The sequence below is a fragment of the Lepidochelys kempii genome, chromosome 25 (assembly GCF_965140285.1).
Source record: "Lepidochelys kempii isolate rLepKem1 chromosome 25, rLepKem1.hap1, whole genome shotgun sequence".
NCBI classification, from domain to species: domain Eukaryota; kingdom Metazoa; phylum Chordata; order Testudines; family Cheloniidae; genus Lepidochelys; species Lepidochelys kempii.
The window spans coordinates 18,566,401-18,583,599 of record NC_136404.1 but is presented as its reverse complement, the minus strand read 5'-3'; the positions used below and the strand labels follow the sequence as shown (position 1 = coordinate 18,583,599).

The 17,199-nt window shown below is 48.7% G+C and overlaps 1 protein-coding gene across 9 annotated transcripts in view; it reads left to right on the top strand.

Moving 5' to 3' along the window:
• MAST3 (microtubule associated serine/threonine kinase 3) overlaps window positions 1–17,199 on the top strand; it is a 69,492-nt gene that overhangs the window by 25,751 nt on the left and 26,542 nt on the right. For 6 of the 9 annotated variants that reach the window (XM_073324482.2, XM_073324477.2, XM_073324485.2 and 3 more), the window contains 3 exons: window positions 12,931–13,019; window positions 13,673–13,745; window positions 14,569–14,589. The exons of 1 other annotated variant lie outside the window; for it this stretch is intronic. In XM_073324482.2, coding sequence (XP_073180583.1) covers window positions 12,931–13,019; window positions 13,673–13,745; window positions 14,569–14,589 — 183 coding nt within the window. The remainder of the gene's footprint in view (window positions 1–12,930; window positions 13,020–13,672; window positions 13,746–14,568; window positions 14,590–17,199) is intronic. 2 more of the 9 variants (XM_073324479.2, XM_073324478.2) reach the window with 1 other exon arrangement.

The window sequence follows — 17,199 nt, the reverse complement described above, 5'->3', positions numbered from 1 at the left end:
TGGTTTGAAGCGGTTTCCATCAGATCCAGGGTTTACAGTTTGGTCCAATGGCTCTCAGCACCCCCACTGTAAAAACTGTTCCAGCGCCCTGGGGCTACATGGCGGGGGGGGGGAGGCTCTACGCAGTGGGGGGCCTGTATGTGGGGGGTTACATGCAGTGGGGGGGCTATGTGCTGTGATGCGTGTCTGTGACTCAGGATTTGGGGCCCCCTGGTCCTGCCGCCCTGGGGAGAGGATGTTCCAGGTCTCCAGACTCAAGGTCTGGCTCTGGCTGGGCTCCTCTCCTGCTTGGAGCTGCTGAGCTCTGGGCTGGAGGTGAGGGCCAGAGCAGTGGAGGTAATTGCAGGGGGGTTAAAGTCACTTCAGAGAGCCCCAGTGCAGCGGCAGGATGGAGCTCAAGCTGGGGCGTTGTGCTCTGGAAGGGGAGCCACCTCGGAGTCAGGCCAGGCCCCAGCTAAGGAGTCAAGTAGGAGGATTCAGCGGGGGCGGGAGGGGGCATTTGGTCTGTAAGATCTTTGGGGTTTCCCAGGCAAGGCCTTTGCAATCCAGGTCCTGAGCACACTCCAGCTGGGGCTGTGCTAACAACACCAGCGTCTCTGTCCTCATTGTCCAGAACAGATCTCGGTTCTTGGGACAGGAATTCCTGCCCAAAGTAGGCTGGGTTTAAAACTAGCCATTAAAACAGCCATTGCTAGCGAGTTCCTGCCATGCGGATAGGGCCCGAGCAGTGCACTGCTCAGGGCAGGTCAACGCTTAAAATGCTGCGTCAATGCAGCTGCTGCGCTTTAATGAAGACGCTGTACGCCAACACGAGGGGCTCTAGTTAGCCCACCTCCCAGAGAGGCAGTAGCTGTGCTGGAGGGAGGAGAAGCCGTCCCGCTGACACAGCCTGTCTACATCTGGGGTTTGGTCAATATCACTATGTTGCTGAGGGGTGTGGATTTTTCATACCCCTGAGTGATACAGGTCTGTAGTGCAGACCAGACCTCAGTTTTGCAAGTATTACCCGTGTTCTTGCTCTCTCCCCCAGCCAGAAACCAGGCCAGAGCATTTCACCCCTCTCCTACCAAACAGGTCTTGTTCCCAGACCAGGGGAGCTGTGTTTGCCCAGAGCAGCGGCACTAAACAAATGGCTGCTGCTGGGATGGCCGGAGCTCATTTTTTCCAAAAACATTAATCTTTTTCTGTTGTGTATTTTCTGATTGTTCCCAGGACTAGCCTGTGTGAGGGCTGAGTGGCTGCACCGTCTAGTTAGACAAGCTAAAAATGCTTCCCTAAAAACATGGAATCCAGCTTTTATTTAAATTCAAGAGGGTGATTAATCTACTTTTTAAAATGTTTGCTCCCTAAAAAGGGCTCTTATTTATTATTTGCATTATCCTAGTGCCTACGAGCCTTAGTCAGGGGCCGGGACCTGGTGTGCTGGGAGCTGTACAAACACAGAACAAAAAGGGAGTCCCTGCCCCAACAGTCGGAGCATAAGCCAAGAGACATGTGGTTACAGGCAGGGGAGTGCAAGGAAACAATGCAATAATAATGGTCAGGGCGACAGGCAGTGATATCCGCATGCCAGCAGCCTAGCCACTGCCAAGTTGTTTGTAGCATCATGGCAAAGGAGAGCTTTGGGAAGGGGTTTAAGGAGAACAGTGAGGGGGCTTTGAGGGTGTGTACAGGGTGTGAGGGGCAGCCTGGGGGAAAGCACCAAGGCACGTGTTTGAAAATTTAATAAGTGAGCAATGGGGGCAACATTTTGATAGGAGTGAGATTTGAAATCTCTGATTCCACGTTTAATCCAGGAGTGAGTGTCTTTGATATCTTTATATAATGTGAGTATTTAACTCACTTGCACACAGACTGATACACAACTGTAAAACTGCCTTCCTCAGTCTCAAAATGTCAATGCTTTTTATTATAAAGAGGAATAGGAGAGTGTATTTTCTTAGCAAATTCATGGATCCATCCCCTTCTTGGGCCCAATCCTGCAAACCACAGCTTTAAAGACTTTGTCCCTTTGACTCACATGTATAAAACTTAATGAGTGCTTGCAAGTTTGGGGATGAAATGTCACAATTAAATGGCAGGCGGGGGGAAGAAGAATTTCTGGATAAAATGTCAACTTCAGTTGTATTGGTGGGAGTATGAGTGGCACCACTGTATCTTGTATAATAATAATTGTACTCATGGAAGCATATCTGTGAAATGAATGTTCCGTGAAATGACTTTTTAAAAAATACACATAATCAGTGTGATAATCTAAGGAGTCGTGTGCATCCAGCGGAACCTAAAGAGGCCGTAATTCTCCCCAAGGGCTTGGGCAATGCTCTTGTGGTTCATTAGTATTGCTAGAACCCAGAGATGGAATTACAGTGCGGTGTATTTTATAATAGCTAAGAAGCATACAGTGTTGTTTGGTATGATGAAGAGCACTGTAATGTATGAGGAATCCTAGCTTCCTGCCGCGTGGCTGTTGAAATGGCTGGTGCAGAGCTGGAACAGCTCAGCAGAGTAGGATGGAGCAGCCTCTGAGTGATCTTGATTTATCTTGATATTTAACTGACCCTTTCTTCCTGCATGGGTGTCAGACCTGCATGTTGTTGGTGTGACGACAGCACTGCACTCTGACCTCAGCCTCTCTCACAGCAAAACCTGGCTATCGCATCTGAACTCTAGTGTCATGGGCAGATGGCTGCGAGATGTTCAGTAGTGCCCATTGGGTTAGGATGGGGTTTAATTGATTAAGGCCTCCGGACTCAGCAGCAAGTTTAGGCCCTGATCTTGCAAGCACTTAAGCCTGTGCTTTAGCTTTTGTTCAAGTTTCTAGCTGTCGTGGTTGCAGAGAAAAGCTTGAAAATGTGACCAAAGTGTGACCTAAAGGCTCTCCCCCCTCCCCCCAGTTAGTGCAAAGAACCTGAAACGCATTCGTTTTTAGAATCTCCTGAGTTTTAAGCCCATCTCGTGATTTTGGGGGCTTCTGGCTCATAACTTTTGGACAGTTGGGGTGGGTGATGCTGCTGCCCGTGCTGTGCTGTACTCCATTACGTTGCAATAGGCCGTTCTGAAATTCTTTGACAATGCAGACTGTTAAAAAGTAAAGAAGTCACTACGCGAAGGGAATTGTCTGAACCCATTGTTGAGTTAGAACAATGTAGAGAGGAGTGTGTGATTGGGCGGGGACTAAACATGTGCATCACAGCTGCTGTCTGTAAACTGATCTGAGGTGAGTGGCCCAGACAGCAGGCCTGGGTAAGCCCGCTAGCATCTTTCCAGTGAGCTACAGTTCGTGCTAGAAAGCGGCTGACTCTTTCCCTGAATGGTGTAGACAGGGCCTGAGAAATTGGTTAACAGGGCCAGCTGAATTATACTGTCCTCTTGAAGGCAATAGTTTGGTTGTGGCTGACAGCGCTTTGCAGTTGTTAGCCCTTTAAACCCTGGTGTACACTAGCAAAATTACTTGTTGCACCCTGATCTGATGCCAGTTTCGTTTTAAAAAATGAGTGCTACTTTACCTTGTGATTTTAGTCCAGCAGTCTCAACGCTTTTGACTTGGATGTTGCCATTTAACCATTTCAGAAGTGAGGAAACTGAGGCACAGAGCGGGGAAGTGACTTGCCCAAGGTTTCACAGCAAGTCAGTGCCGGATTCGGGAATAGAACCCAGGAGTCCAGACTCGGCTCCTTGTCTCGTGGTTACAACGTGACCTGTGGCCTGCCTACTTATTGAGATCCTGTTTTTTAAAGAAAGGTGTAATTCTCCTGTGTTATCAGACTGGATGTATTGAAAATGTTCCTGGGTGACTTGTGTGGTTTGTATTATGTGGTCTGCACTGTCCCATGCACCTCTGTGGCGCTCAGAGGGCGAGGAGATTGGGCTCATCAGGGTGGGGGCATTGCAGGGAAGCAGCTGGGATTGCATTGCAGTCCTCATCCAGCAACAGTGTGCCCTGTGCCTGCATAGTCTGCACTTGGGTCTGAGTGGACTTGCTTGGCCCCTTGCGTGCCTTTTACTGTAGCTAAAAATGTTTGGGTTGAATTGAATGCTGGTGAAATCCTCCACTCAGAGTCAAACTGGGCAGCCGCAGTGCAAGCTTCGCTCTCTGCCTCATCCTGCCCTGGCAGGGCCACCGGTGCGGGAGTTCTGTTTCCAGGCTATTGGACAGACTGGGCCTGTTTTGAAAGTAGGTTCCTTGGATCCCTGGGGAGCTGGGCTAGACCATCCAGTCATTTTCCATAGGCCACCAGACAGCTCATAACAGCTGGTCACCTTGTCACCAGGTTTTGATTTGAGCCCATGTCCAAGGCAAAGGGGCCTGTGTCCCATTCCTCAGAGCCAGCCTGGCCTTGTGGTGCCCTGGAAGGTGTTTGTAACCAGATGCTTATTTCTCTAAACATTTAATGGAGAAATGTGATAGGCCCCTTCTTAGGCCTGGTTCTGTAGGAAAGGCACAAGACACCTGAATGCATTGTGCCCTGATGGTAACGCTTTGGTCGAAAAGCCTTGTCTACGTGTTCTAGCTCTCAGACTCTGCTTCCTGTCTCTCTTGCGGGGCAGCCTGGGGTGGGATTGCCTTGCTTATATTCATGAAATAAACCTAAGACTGATACTGTGAGCCGCTGCCAGGTGGAATGGCCTGGGGTTGTGATAATGAGATAGGTCAGATGATGCAGTTCTCAGCCTGCTGTGGTGTTTACTTCCTGTCTTCTGTAGCAGGCTTTCTTGTGCTGTCACAGGTTGTTGTGAGGGGCTTTTGGGTCACAGTTGCTGCAACAGTTCCCTGATCTGTGAGCGTGTGCTTGAGGGTGCGATGGTTGCTCTGGTGCTGCTGGAAGGTGACTTTGGAGATGTGCCGCACTGAGGGTGCGTTGTCACATTCTTCTGTAAATAACCTGATCTTTGCTGACTGCTGGTTTCCACTCCATTTTTGGCAAAACTTACAAATGTAGGATTAGAGCCAGAGCACTGGGGGCTGGGTTAGTGCCCCTCACTCCTAACTTTGAGAGTAAGCAGCCGTTTTTGCACAAGGCTTACTTATTTTGGAGGAAGGGAGCCAGATGCAGCTGATGCATCGGGCAGGGTTAAAATGGCGCGAGATAGCTGTAGCACCGAGGGTGGAGTGCGCAGGAACAGGAAATATTATCAGAATCTGTCTGTATAGAGATTACGGGAACTAACCTAGCCAAACGTTTGTGTTCACTTTAAAAATAAACCTCCTGAGGGGGAGTGTGCAGGGTGGTCGTGTCTCTACAAAAAATGATGCATTGTATTGCAGAAATCAGTAAGCTGCACCAAGCTCTTCAGATTTTTACATGCTGCCGTTCTAAAGATTATTTTGGGGAAGTCCTATGGCCTGTGTAATACAGGATGTCTGACTAGAGGGTCACAATGGTCTCTTCTGATCCTGGGATCTATGAATCTATGGAAGACGGCCGTGGTGTTCTGCACATGTTCGCTGTCGTTAATTATTTACCATTTCTCTAGAGCTGACCTCTTGACGTGGGTTAACGAGGTGATATGAGAGCTTGCTCGTTTATTAATCAAAATCACTGCAAAACATCCATTCAAATTTGTTTGTTCATTATTCTTGGGGTATCTTATGTATGTCAGTCAATCTTCATCTCAGTGTAGCTACAGATTAGCATTAGAAATTTGCTAACATGGAATTAGAGTAGAAGTGAATCCTCACCGGTCCATGGGTCAGTATTTCAAACGCTTGGGGGTCAGAGGGGAGGGGTTTGCTACTGTAGATGCTATACCTTGTTTAAAAAAAAAAAAAAAGTCAAATACCAAAACAAACCCACTGGAGTGGGCCAGGAAAAAATGATGGTGGAGGAAGACTGGAACTTCTGGAGTACCAGTCTGTGGCAATCCCTAGCTGCTTTGGAGGAAGGGCAACACACCTGGTGGTATAGGGTTCCTCCAAGGCTGGTTTTTTCTTTACCCCTGTTAATTAGAGGTCCGCTCATGTCTTGCAGCAAGAGCGGAAGAGCCATTCCAAACGTCCGATTTTACCCGTATTTACTGTTGTAACTCTGGATGTTCTCGTTATCCACTCAAAGGTCCAATCATTTTCTTGCATTCTGCTGAGCTCTTGGCCTCCTGGAGCTCTGTGTGGGCTCTGGAAAATGCCTTTGCAGCCAGAGGAAACAACTGTCTTTCTAGGCCAGCATTAATATGGGGAGCACTGGGGATACAGCTCCAGCAGGGTAGGTACCAGAGAGACTGCAAGCCCAGTCATAACTGCAGCTGAGAAAAGGCTTCTGTTGCCCCACGCGGGGTAAAGATGAAAATGCTTAAAGACACATATCTAACCCTTGATTTAAAGTATTTCCCTCCTTCCATCCTTCGCGGCTGGTGCTGCAGCATTGCCTCTCTATGCTGCACAGTTCCATCAGCTGGGTAATTAAAATATGGCCTCTAAGTAAACGACTTCTCTGATAGGAATGGCAGGCACCACAAGGGATTTGCAGGTGAGAAATGAGGAGAGGTGTGGGAAGTAGGAAAATTGGTTAGAGCCTGTGGAAGCTTCCTGACATCCTCCAGTGGCTAATGAATATGCCCTTGATGAGCACAAGGTGCGGGCTCACCCTCAGCAAAGGGGACTATTCAGAAAACAATGAATGTGCATGGAAAAATGTTCACACGCTGCTGTGTGGGTACACTGTGTGTCTGTGTGAAGCCACGCCAGGCATTCCTCCTGCCAGGGGGGTGTTGGGGCCCCCGCGTGGCAGGACAGACTAATGCCCACGAGGTGACTGGGTCAGCCGCTGACGTTCGTTTAGTGCAGTCGGTAGCAGGTTGTGCACTGATGCAGTGAGAATCCATACAGCAGTTATAGAGGGTCTGTGTGGGGGTTGTCTGGAGCTAAAACATTGTATTGCCTTACTCCTGGTGCAAATAACTTTTCTGAATTCATAATTAGACCCCACAGAGAGTCTTCCCAGGCTCCTTGGTTTTCTTTTCTTTGATTTGAAGCTCTGAGCTAATGTGGGTACCTCATGATGGTAAACTGAGTTGTTATTTTTAGTGCCCATGCAAGGGTTTCTGTTCCCAGCTTTGAATGGAAATTCTGCACAGCCTTTTTACTGAGCAGTCTAGGATTACAGCAATCCAGGAGACATAGTTTGACTTACTTTATTTAAATCTGGCTCTCGGGTGTATTCTTGTTTTCATGGAAGATGTGCCTTTGGTCTGACATCTATGGAAATCTCCCCTAATTTTAGTTTGTGACTCTGTAGATTGTGTTTTCCTGCTTCTGGGGTCTGCTCTGAGTGTTTGCTACTTTTTATTCATTGTTAAATAATAAATATTCGGTGTGTCCAGAAATATGGCAGGCAGTCTCACTAGCAAGCAGACACGGGCCTGGCCCCCAAGCACTTACTGACTCCGTTTAATGGGAGAGGAGACTGGAACAATTTTTCAGCCGAGTCTGTTTCATTATATACTCGTCACATCAAGCATCTCTGTCAAGGCACTGAAAGGCAGCTTTTTATACTGGCCACGCAGGTCTGTGACGCAGCGAGGCGTTTGAAGTTACGGATGCTGAAGGTGAAACTCGTTCTCCTGTGTGCAATAGACTATACTGGGTTTTTATTAAAAGCTATTTGCAAGGGAACATCTGCAAAGATCAGAGGCCTGTAAGTCCTTTGCTCAGAGGAGCATCTTAACAGTTTGTGCAGCGAGAGGCACATTGCACCAAGGATAAACTGTGAATTATAATTGGAAACGTGAGATTAAAATCAGCAGTCTGGAGTCTCATGCGGCTGGCACCTGTTGTTGCTGAAAAGGGAAGTTATTTGTTACAGCAGATCCTGAAGGAGGAGACTGAGCCAGATCCTGCAAATGGATCCTCACAGGCCCAGCCCTCTTGCTGTGTTTACTATCCTGCTCTCAGTACTTGATACACTCAGATGTTCAGCCCAGCACTGATGGTGTCTCATGTGCCCCTTTTCAGCAAAATGGAGGGAGGCCTGGAAGGAACCACTAATTATAACTGAATTTCAATTTAAAAAATTGACAGCTTATACACTGCAAGAAATGCTTAAGGCTATGAGAATGGCTTTATATCGCACTGTGCAGAATTTATATCGCAACTTTTTAAAAAAAATAGAATGCATTGGTCGATTGTTAGTAGGCACAGACAGGATGAGTGTGAGTAATTGTATCAGGAATCTTGTGATAATTGGCATTCAGACCCCAGCTGCTAGAGTCATGTAAAATTAAAAATATATTTTTTTAAACAAGTACATTTCTAGCCCTTACAGAGAAAAGCATGAAAATGTGACCTCATGTATCTTAAATACTCAAAAACCTGACCTCAGACCTTACTTCCTCCTGTGCTGCAGTCCAGTTCCTCCCCTGGTTACGGTCAGTCACTGGTTGTGATACTTCCTCCCAGATGATGCCAGTGTCTTCAATATCTTCTGGCACTGTCTTCTGCTAGTTCTCCCCTGACCTTTCTCTTTCCTCCCTCAGGCACCCAATTCAAGGCTGGCTTAGCATGTCTCCCATCTTCTATGTGGGGTACGTGTCCCAACGTCCTGAGCCGACTTTCTTTGATGATATTTTCTAACACGTCTGGCTCTGGCAGCTCCCTGACTTCCCTTTGTTGTTTTGTCTTTCCAGGAAATACGTAGCGTCTTCCTCAGCCATCTGTGATGGGCCACCTCTAGTCTCTTCTTGTTAGCGCCTGCCCTTGGCCAGTAGCATGCTCAGCACAGTCACATGGTATAATCTGACCTTTAGTTTGGAGTGGACACCTCTGCTTGGCCAGGTGGCGTTCATCCTTCCAAAAGAGAAGTTTGCTTTTCCTGATCTCTGATGCATATCTTTATCCCAAATGTCATCGCACTCTACAGAGAGAGGGACTTGGACCTGTTGGATTTCATTTCCATCCACTCTGTCAGGAATCAGGGCCTGCAGCAGAGCTAGTCTCTGGGCAACCTAACACACCCAGCTATCCTGTAGTAGGCAGCTGGATTTGGTCCCCCACCCGATTGGTGGGAGGGTCAGCATACCAGCTCTTGAGCCAAGCAGCAGCAGTTCGGCTGTGTTAGCCTGCTGGTTCCCAGCCTTGCCCCTTTCTTGCTGCACTTTAGGTAACCTGGCTCTGACCGTTGGCTCTGATTCCTGACCTGTCTCCAGTTCTGACCCTCTGCTCTGATTCTTGACTTTTGAGTCTGGCTCTGACACTGGATTCCTATTCCTTGCTTCCGACTCCTACGCTAATCATAGATTCCAGAGGAGACCCCAGTGATCATCTAGTCTGACCTCCTGTATAACACAGGTCAGAGAACAGCCCCAAAACAATTCCTAGAGCAGATCTGGGAACCACTAGGCCTGACCACCCACAACCCTGTCTCTGACACATGTTAACCTTTGCATCTGTTCTCCAGTTTCCTGCCTTCATAATCTGGGTTTTCTCTACATTTACTTTCAGTCCAATTTTTGCTCCTGTTCTCCCTCTGATGGAAGGGCAGTCGTTCTGTTCAACGTCATGCTTTGTAAAGCAGTGTCATTGGCAAAGTCTACTCATCTATGCTAACCGATTTTACCCCTTCAGCGATGCCTGTTGTCTGCTTTATCACCCAGACCGTCGATAGTACAAGGCAAATTGATAACAGACACCCTTGTCTAAGTCAAGTCACAATATCGAAACACTCACCCAGGACTGTATCTGATCCTACTGCATATTTGCTTCCATCATATAAACTCCTTATTATGTTGATAGCTTGTCTGGTATCCCCTAGCTTCTAGCAATATTTCACGGGTCTCTCTATGGACACTGTCAAACTCTTTCTTAAAGTCAGTGAAGTTAATTAAGATGCCTTTTGCCAAGCAATAGCTTTTTCAGTGATCTGTTGAAGAGCGAATATCTGTTCACAACATGATCTACCTGGACAGAACCCAGCTTGCTCTTGTAGTATGGCATCCACTGTAGTCTTCATTCTGTTCAGCTGATGGTAGCCGATACTTTGCCTGGAATTGATAGCCTTACAGTACCTCCCCTGTTCATGCACTAAGATCCCCCCCTTTTTTGGCAGTGCCACCATGATACCATCTTTCCAGTCTGGTGGCACTTTGTCTTTCACCCATGTTTGGTTACTTTTGTTAGCTGCTCAGTCAGAATATTGCCTCCTGCCTTCAGTACTTCTACTTGAATTCTGTTAGTCCCGGGAACTTATACCTGTTTGAGGACTTGGATAGCTGCTACAAGTTCATTGGGTGTTACTGGTCCTACTTCTATTTGTGCATAATCATCAGCTCTGAGCAGTTTAATGTTCTTTCCATTGTTTGGCTTTTTCTTCAGATGTTTTCAGCATCTGTCCATGAGAGTCCCTGAAGGGCATCACAAGGGATGGTCTGGTGCTTCCTGAGAGGTTTTTCACTGTTCTGTAGAGCTGCTTGAAAGTCTCCCTTCTGTGCTTCTGCAACCTCCTGAACCCAAACATTTCTCTCTTGCCTGCATCTCTCCTTTATTTCTTTATCCCTGTCTCTGTCTTTTGCATCCACCTCTAAGAGTTCTGCCTGTCTTGCACTGTTCCTTTTTTGCCTTCAGAACCTTGTCAATCACTGTTCATGTTCCAGATGTAATCCACGCGTCTTCCTTCTGCCTCCTTCAGTGGCCCATTACTTCCTCTGCTGTCTCAGCTACCATCTTCTGTCAGTTTGACCATCTGTCTTCCAGGTTTTCATCAGCCTGATCCTGTAAAACACCGGAATGGTTGCTAAATGCAATCTGATCTGTGTTTCTTTGTCCTTGAACTTCTCGCTTGCTGTAACACTCCTGTTGCCTATCTTTGTGATCTTTTTGAGCATACATTGTAACATGGCAACTAAAAGATAATGATCTGAGCGAACATCTGCTCTTCTGCTGATTCTGATATCTTTCAGAGAAGATGCCCATCTGTTAGTTATACACTCATGGTCTATCTGATTGACTGTCACATTGTCTGGTGGTCTCCCTGTGAGCCTGGGAGTACTATTGTGCTGGAAAAGACAGCCTCCTCTTAAGGGGTTTGTGCCACAGAGATTCAAGAGCCATTTGCCATTATCTTGGATGTCTTCTGCTACTGTGCCCATGACTTCTTCCCAGCCAGTAGAGTTGTTGCCACTTTGTGCTTGGAAGTCTTGCCTGTCATCAGCTTGATGTTGTGGTTAGGCATGACACCCAGGACTGCTGCACCTGCTTGTAGACTATCCTTTTCACTGTTGCTTGCTGTGCATTGTTGGTGCATATCCTTGGATTAATGTTCCCTTGACATGTCTTGTTTCAACCTGGTTGTTAGTCTGTCTTTCACTGGCTCCCAAGCCAGCAGGATTTTCACTGTGATGTGGTCCAGCATAATTCCTACACTTCTTTTCTGTGTTCCTCCTCCTGAGTTGACGGCTGTAGCGCCTTCAGATATCATCTTCCCACTCCCTGCCCATCTCGTCCCACTATTACATCAAGTATCATCAGATGGTATTTTTTCATTTCTCATGTAACCTGTGCCAGCTTTCCCGCACCATACAAAGTATGTACATTCCACCTGCCTAGACTTGTTACAGCTTTGGTCATTAGGATTCCATGTCTCAAGATCTCAGGTTCCTTTTGGCTTTCACTGAGCTCTGTCAGATTTGGGTTTTGAGTGTCCTCTGCACCCACTGTCCTCAGGTTTTGATTTAACTGTTTCTGTTGCAGTAAAGTTTTAGCTGAGGGGGTCGCAAACCTAACTGCAGAACCCTCCTCTTCTGTCCAGGCCTGGGACCAGCACTCTGGCTAACAGTGGCAAAGTTTTCAAAAAGAAAAACAGCAACAACAAAAAGAATCCCCACATCTATGGCTTAAAAAAACATGAGATTTTGTTACAGTCTCATGATTCTTGAAAATTTGGGGTTGGAGACTCTCTGCTAAGGGCACTTACGGGGGGGTACCAGCACACAGGGACAGAGCCCATGGGTCTGATTCCAAGGCAGTGAGCCTTCCTCGGTTTGCAGGTTGCAATGCCCTCCTCTGTGCTGTAACAGCTGATCTAGGATAAGTCAGAAGATTGGGTTATCCATGGTTATAACACAGTGATTCCTTTGCTTGGATTGGATTCTCAAATAGCTTTCCAGCTAGCAAAAGGTTCTCTGCTCCTTCCTGGCCCTGTTGCGCCCTTGGTTTCTTGCTCCTGTTTTCCACATCCTTTGTTTAAAGAAGGCTCTCCAGGTTGAACCTCTGGCCGGGGAGGTAGTCACCAAAGTCCTAGTGTTTGAATACAGACATGGAGCACAGCTGAAAGGGGAAACTGATCCTGCAGCTGTCTTTTATGGAGCAAAAGCCAGCACAGTTTCACCAGTGGTGTCTCTGCAGCTGTGGCAATAGGGCATGCTCGTCCATTCGGGCTCACAGGTATCAGAGCAAAGTGGTTTAAAGTTAGACCATAAACAACAGTGATTTACTGTATTATTTGGTTACGACGGTGAATTTAGGAACCAGAGGGCCTTTTCCATCAAACTCTCGTTTATGGGCATGAAACCACTTGCCAGTTTCTTCTTTGCTTCCACTTTTTTAGGTCCTTTTGGCTCTTTTCTATTCTTATTTGCTGGATATTGGCTGTCTGTGAGCTCCATCCTCCCCTAGGTCCAGCTGGAACTGGAAGTCGGACCTGGGCGAGACCAGTTTCCTGTTAAATAAAATCATGCCAGCCCTCTTCAAAAGCATTCAAGAGGCCACGCTCTTCCCTTTTGCTGGGCTCCTCATGCTCTGTTCTGTTATACCAGAGGTGCTGAGCTCTGGGGCTGGCACTCCGGTGGGGCTCTCCTGCATGAATTGGGGGTGCTACAGTTGTAAAGCAAAGCACTTGGAGTGTTGAGATGGTTTATAAATCCCGAAGCCTTATAAACTTCCACGCCCCTTTGCTTTGGCTTCTGGGAACCATGCAACAATGACACTCTGTTTTCCCTTTCTAGCTGCCGGAGCAGTAACAGGAAAAGCCTGGTGGTGGGAACGCCGTCTCCAACCCTCTCACGGCCTCTCTCCCCGCTCTCTGTGCCGACAGGTAGGGAAGGTCTGAGCTCTGGGGAGCAGGCTATGCACCTGCCGTGGTTTTATCCTGGTTACTTTGGAGGGGCAGTGCGTGGCCCTAAGGTATCTTGAAGGCAGCTTGCTGACACCTTCAGTCCCTTGCAGGATCCTTTGTTGGAAGGACTGGAGGGGCAACACCAGGTTGCCCCTGTGGGTTTTGTTTTTTTTTTATTCAGATTATTATGAAATCCCTTCTCAGTGGTGTATGTGCTGTGTGAAGATGCTGTGGGCCAGAAGTGTTGATTTCTCTATTTTAGCAGTAAGCCGAGCGTCAGCCCCTTGGGACGGGCGTGTGTGTTAGACTTGGGGTTTGCAGAGCGGCAGCTGCACAAGACATGGGTTAATAAATAAAGATTGGAGTGGGGGAGGCCATGTTTTAACTTTGTCCTCGTAGCAATTGCGGTTGTCGTGACAGTGACGGGGACAGTTATCTCCCCACAGGATGTCTCCTGTCTTCATGGAATGGGTTTATTTTCCAATAGGAATATAACAAATCTTTACAGCACAATTTACTTTGTGACTCTTTAACCTTAAGTAACCTCTGCTGTCAGAGGTGAGATCCCAGACAACAAGCCAATGGGCTGGATCAGAAGTTGCATTAATTTCTCTCTCTCTCTCTGTCTGCAGCTGGGAGCAGCCCCTTGGATAGCCCACGAAACTTCTCCACTAGCACGTCTGTCAACTTTCCCTTTGCTCGCAGGTAAACCGGGGCTTGCTTTCTCCTTCCCTCTCCTACCCCCAACAGAGAAAGTAAATACCAGCAGACAGGGCTGGACTGAGAGAGAAGTGAAAGAATCCACTCTCATTTACAGTATTGTTTTCATGGCAAAAGGTGGCGCAGTGGGTAACTGCTGGCTGCTGCCTTTCACCTCCAGAGAGCAGTGTCCACATGGTGCATGTGCTCATGGGTGAGAATGTGCTTGGGGATTTCATCATGTTCTTTAATTAATCCATGTCACATTTCAGTGTGATTATCAGTCTCTGTTCAAGAGTTATCCATGGCTGGAGAAAAAGGGCCAGGGGGATTTGCAGGGCCTAGACTGAGAAGGTCCAATGGCAGAGTCACTGCGCAAACCCTGCCTGGTTTGCACCTGACTCAAGCCAGAACTAACATAACAGAGGAAAACTCACTTCGGGTTGTGGGTGGGTGTTTAGAGACAGCCCCAGCTGGGTAGGAAGAGGAGGCCCTCTTTCCTGAGTCCCTTCATAAATTAGAGCACAGCCCAAAAGGGCTTCAGAGCACTTCGTTAGCTGAAGCATTTGTCCCCAGAGTTCTGCTATGTGCAGATTTTCCCTCTTAGCTCTTTGGAGACTGGGTGAGCTGTGATGCCTGCTAGAGCTGTCAGTGTTCCCACGGACAGAGAGAATACGGTAACCCGTGAGCCTAGGAAATGACAGCAAGCCTGGGAGTGTTGTTCTCGGTTACCGTCTTGTTCTTTTTTTCCTTCTTTCTGTTTGTCTCTTTCCTCTGCCACTGTGTCTCGCTCCCTCTTCCTGGCTGATAATCTCCCACCACCCTGCAGTCATGCTCCTCGGACTGACAGGTAATTACGAGAAGGAACCAAGCCTTTCCAGAGAGAGGTGCGGAATGGAGGGGGCCTGTGTTCAGTGGGTAATGCCTGCTCCACTTTGACATGTCCCTTGTCGCTGTGTGTTCGTACCTCGCTTGTCCTGAGCGTAACCCCCATTGTGGCAGTGCCGGATTTAATCAGTCTGTGACTGGCCTCCATAATTCTCTGCGGCTCCAGGCACAGACACGGCTCTGTTCCCCTCATGCTGCAGTTGGCCAGGAGTTCAGGCCCAAATTCTGCCCCACTTTCACACTTCTCACCAGATTATAAACAGTGTCCTGGATTCTAAACAGCTGCTCCTCTGAAATCTACAACTAGGTCACCAGGAAAAATCGCCAATGCGTGTGCAGGGTGGAGATGGGAACAGTGCTCTCCAGGCCCTGCTGGGTTGATGCCGTTAGCCTCCCTGGTGTACGCAGGCAGAAATGAACAGGAGGTCAGGTTTAATTTCAAGGATCATTAGGGAAAATGGGGAGTGTTAACTCCTTGTTTGCCAAATGGGAAAGAGCTAGGATGGAGCAAGTGACACTTTATTCTCAAGCTGCTAATGATGGGAAAACAGAAAAATGATAATGCAAGCAACTTACGAGGTTGAACCAGCTCCTGATGCGAGAGTCCTTGGCACTGCTAAAGGCCTTACTGTGGGGGCTTAGCCAATTCTCGTAACTTATCCCGGCGAGCTGCTGGGATAAAGCGGGAATTTTCTGTAATATTTTCATGAATCCTATGTGTGCCTCAGTTTCCCTGTGTACTTTGCATTGCTACCCTGTGAAGGGAAAAGGGTCAAGTCTCCTCTTGGGGACAGCGCAGGACACAAGGTCCCCTTGCTGACTGGGCTGTAGTGAATAGGCTCCTTAAGAAACTGGTTGAAACTGACCCAGATCAACAGAGGGTCCAGCAGGACAATGGAAGCCCCAAGGACTGAACAAAGCTCTGGGACGGGGTGGGGCTGAACACAGCATGGCCCTGCCTGGAGACAAAGGACTGGGAGGTGACCAGCAAGGGGTAAAGAAAAGGCTTCTGGAAGAAGCTGGCTGCTCTCACCTGGGACTGGCTAAGGAATCTGAGAGAGACAGAGCCTGCAATGGAATTCAGTGCAGTTTGGCTGGTGGATTGCTCTGGCTTGGCTGGAATGAACTATTTTCACCTTTGTTTCTCTGTGCTAATCTAAGGACTCCCAGTGCTGCATTCCAGTTGACTAATTAACCCTACTCTGTTTGAAAAACACTGCTTGGTGTCCTGCACATCCTGGCTGCAGTGCCGCACCCCCTGGGGCATGTACAAGTCTGGAAGCAGGAGTCTCTCAGTTGGACTCCCTGAGCAGAAGTCACAGCACGAAGCAGGCTGGCTGAAGCCCAGAGGCTCAGTCTCAAAGGCAGTGGGGCTGCATGGCCTTTCCTGAAGGAACAGTGAGAGCCCTTGGGGGTCTGCATTATGAAGGGTTCTCCAAGAGACTGGTTAAAACAGGGGTGGGCCAAGTTTTTCGCCAAGGGCCACATCTGGGTATGGAAATTGTATGGTGGGCCATGAATGCTCACAAAATTGGGGGTTGGGGTGTGGGAGGGGGTGAGGGGGGGGTGCGGGCTCTGTGGTAGGTTCAGAAATGAGTTCAGTGTGCGGGAGGGGGCTCCAGGCCTGGGCAGGCAGTTGGGAGGGCGCAATGTTCCCTCTCATTTTTGACAGGCTGTGTGCACAAAAAATGTGTTCTGTGCAAATTGTTGTGCTTCTGTGTAAATTTTTGTGAGCGTGGTGTTTCGCCGTGTGTGCGGGGTTTAGGATCTGTGCACGCGCGCACAGCTTAGAGGGAACAGTGGGGTGGGGCTCTGGGGTGCGGCTGGGATTAAGGGGTTCGGAGGGCAGGAGAGGGATATGGGCTCGTGCAGGGACTTGGGGCATGGGAGGCGGTTGGGGTGCAGGCTTCAGGTGGCACTTACCTCAGCAGCTCCCAGAAGCAGTGGCATGTCCCCTCTCCAGCTCCTATGTGGACGTACAGCCAGGCAGCTCTGCACGCTGCCCCGTGCACAGATGCCGCCCCTGCAGCTCCCATTAGCCATGGTTCCCAGCCAGTGGGAACTGTGGGGGCAGCACTTGGGGTGGGGGCAGCGTGCCGAGCCTCTTGGCTGCCCGTATGTGTAGGAGCCGGAGAGGGGTCGTGCTATTGTTCCGGGAGCCACACGGAGCCACGGTATGCAAGGAGCGGGGCAAGCCCCCAACTCCGCTCCTTGCCTGGAGTGCCGGAGCGGAGCAAGCCCCGGATCCTGCTCCCTAGCGGGAGCTCGAGGGCCAGATTAAAATGTCTGAAGGGCCGGATGTGGCCCCTGGGCTGTAGTTTGCCCACTCCTGGTTTAAAAGCTGGGGCATAGCACCGGTCCTGTGGATCCATGACAGCTGGGTTAGGCAGATGGGGAAGCTGAGGCCAGACAGGTGAAGTGACCTACACAGTGAGTCAGTAACATAGGGATGTAGAGCCCTGGGCTGGGCTCCTAGGCCCTTAGACTACTAGAAAACACTTCCAGCAAAAATATCCTTCTAGGTTTTAAGTTTCTGGCATCTTGTTTATTGCAGGGGTGGGGTGGGGGCATG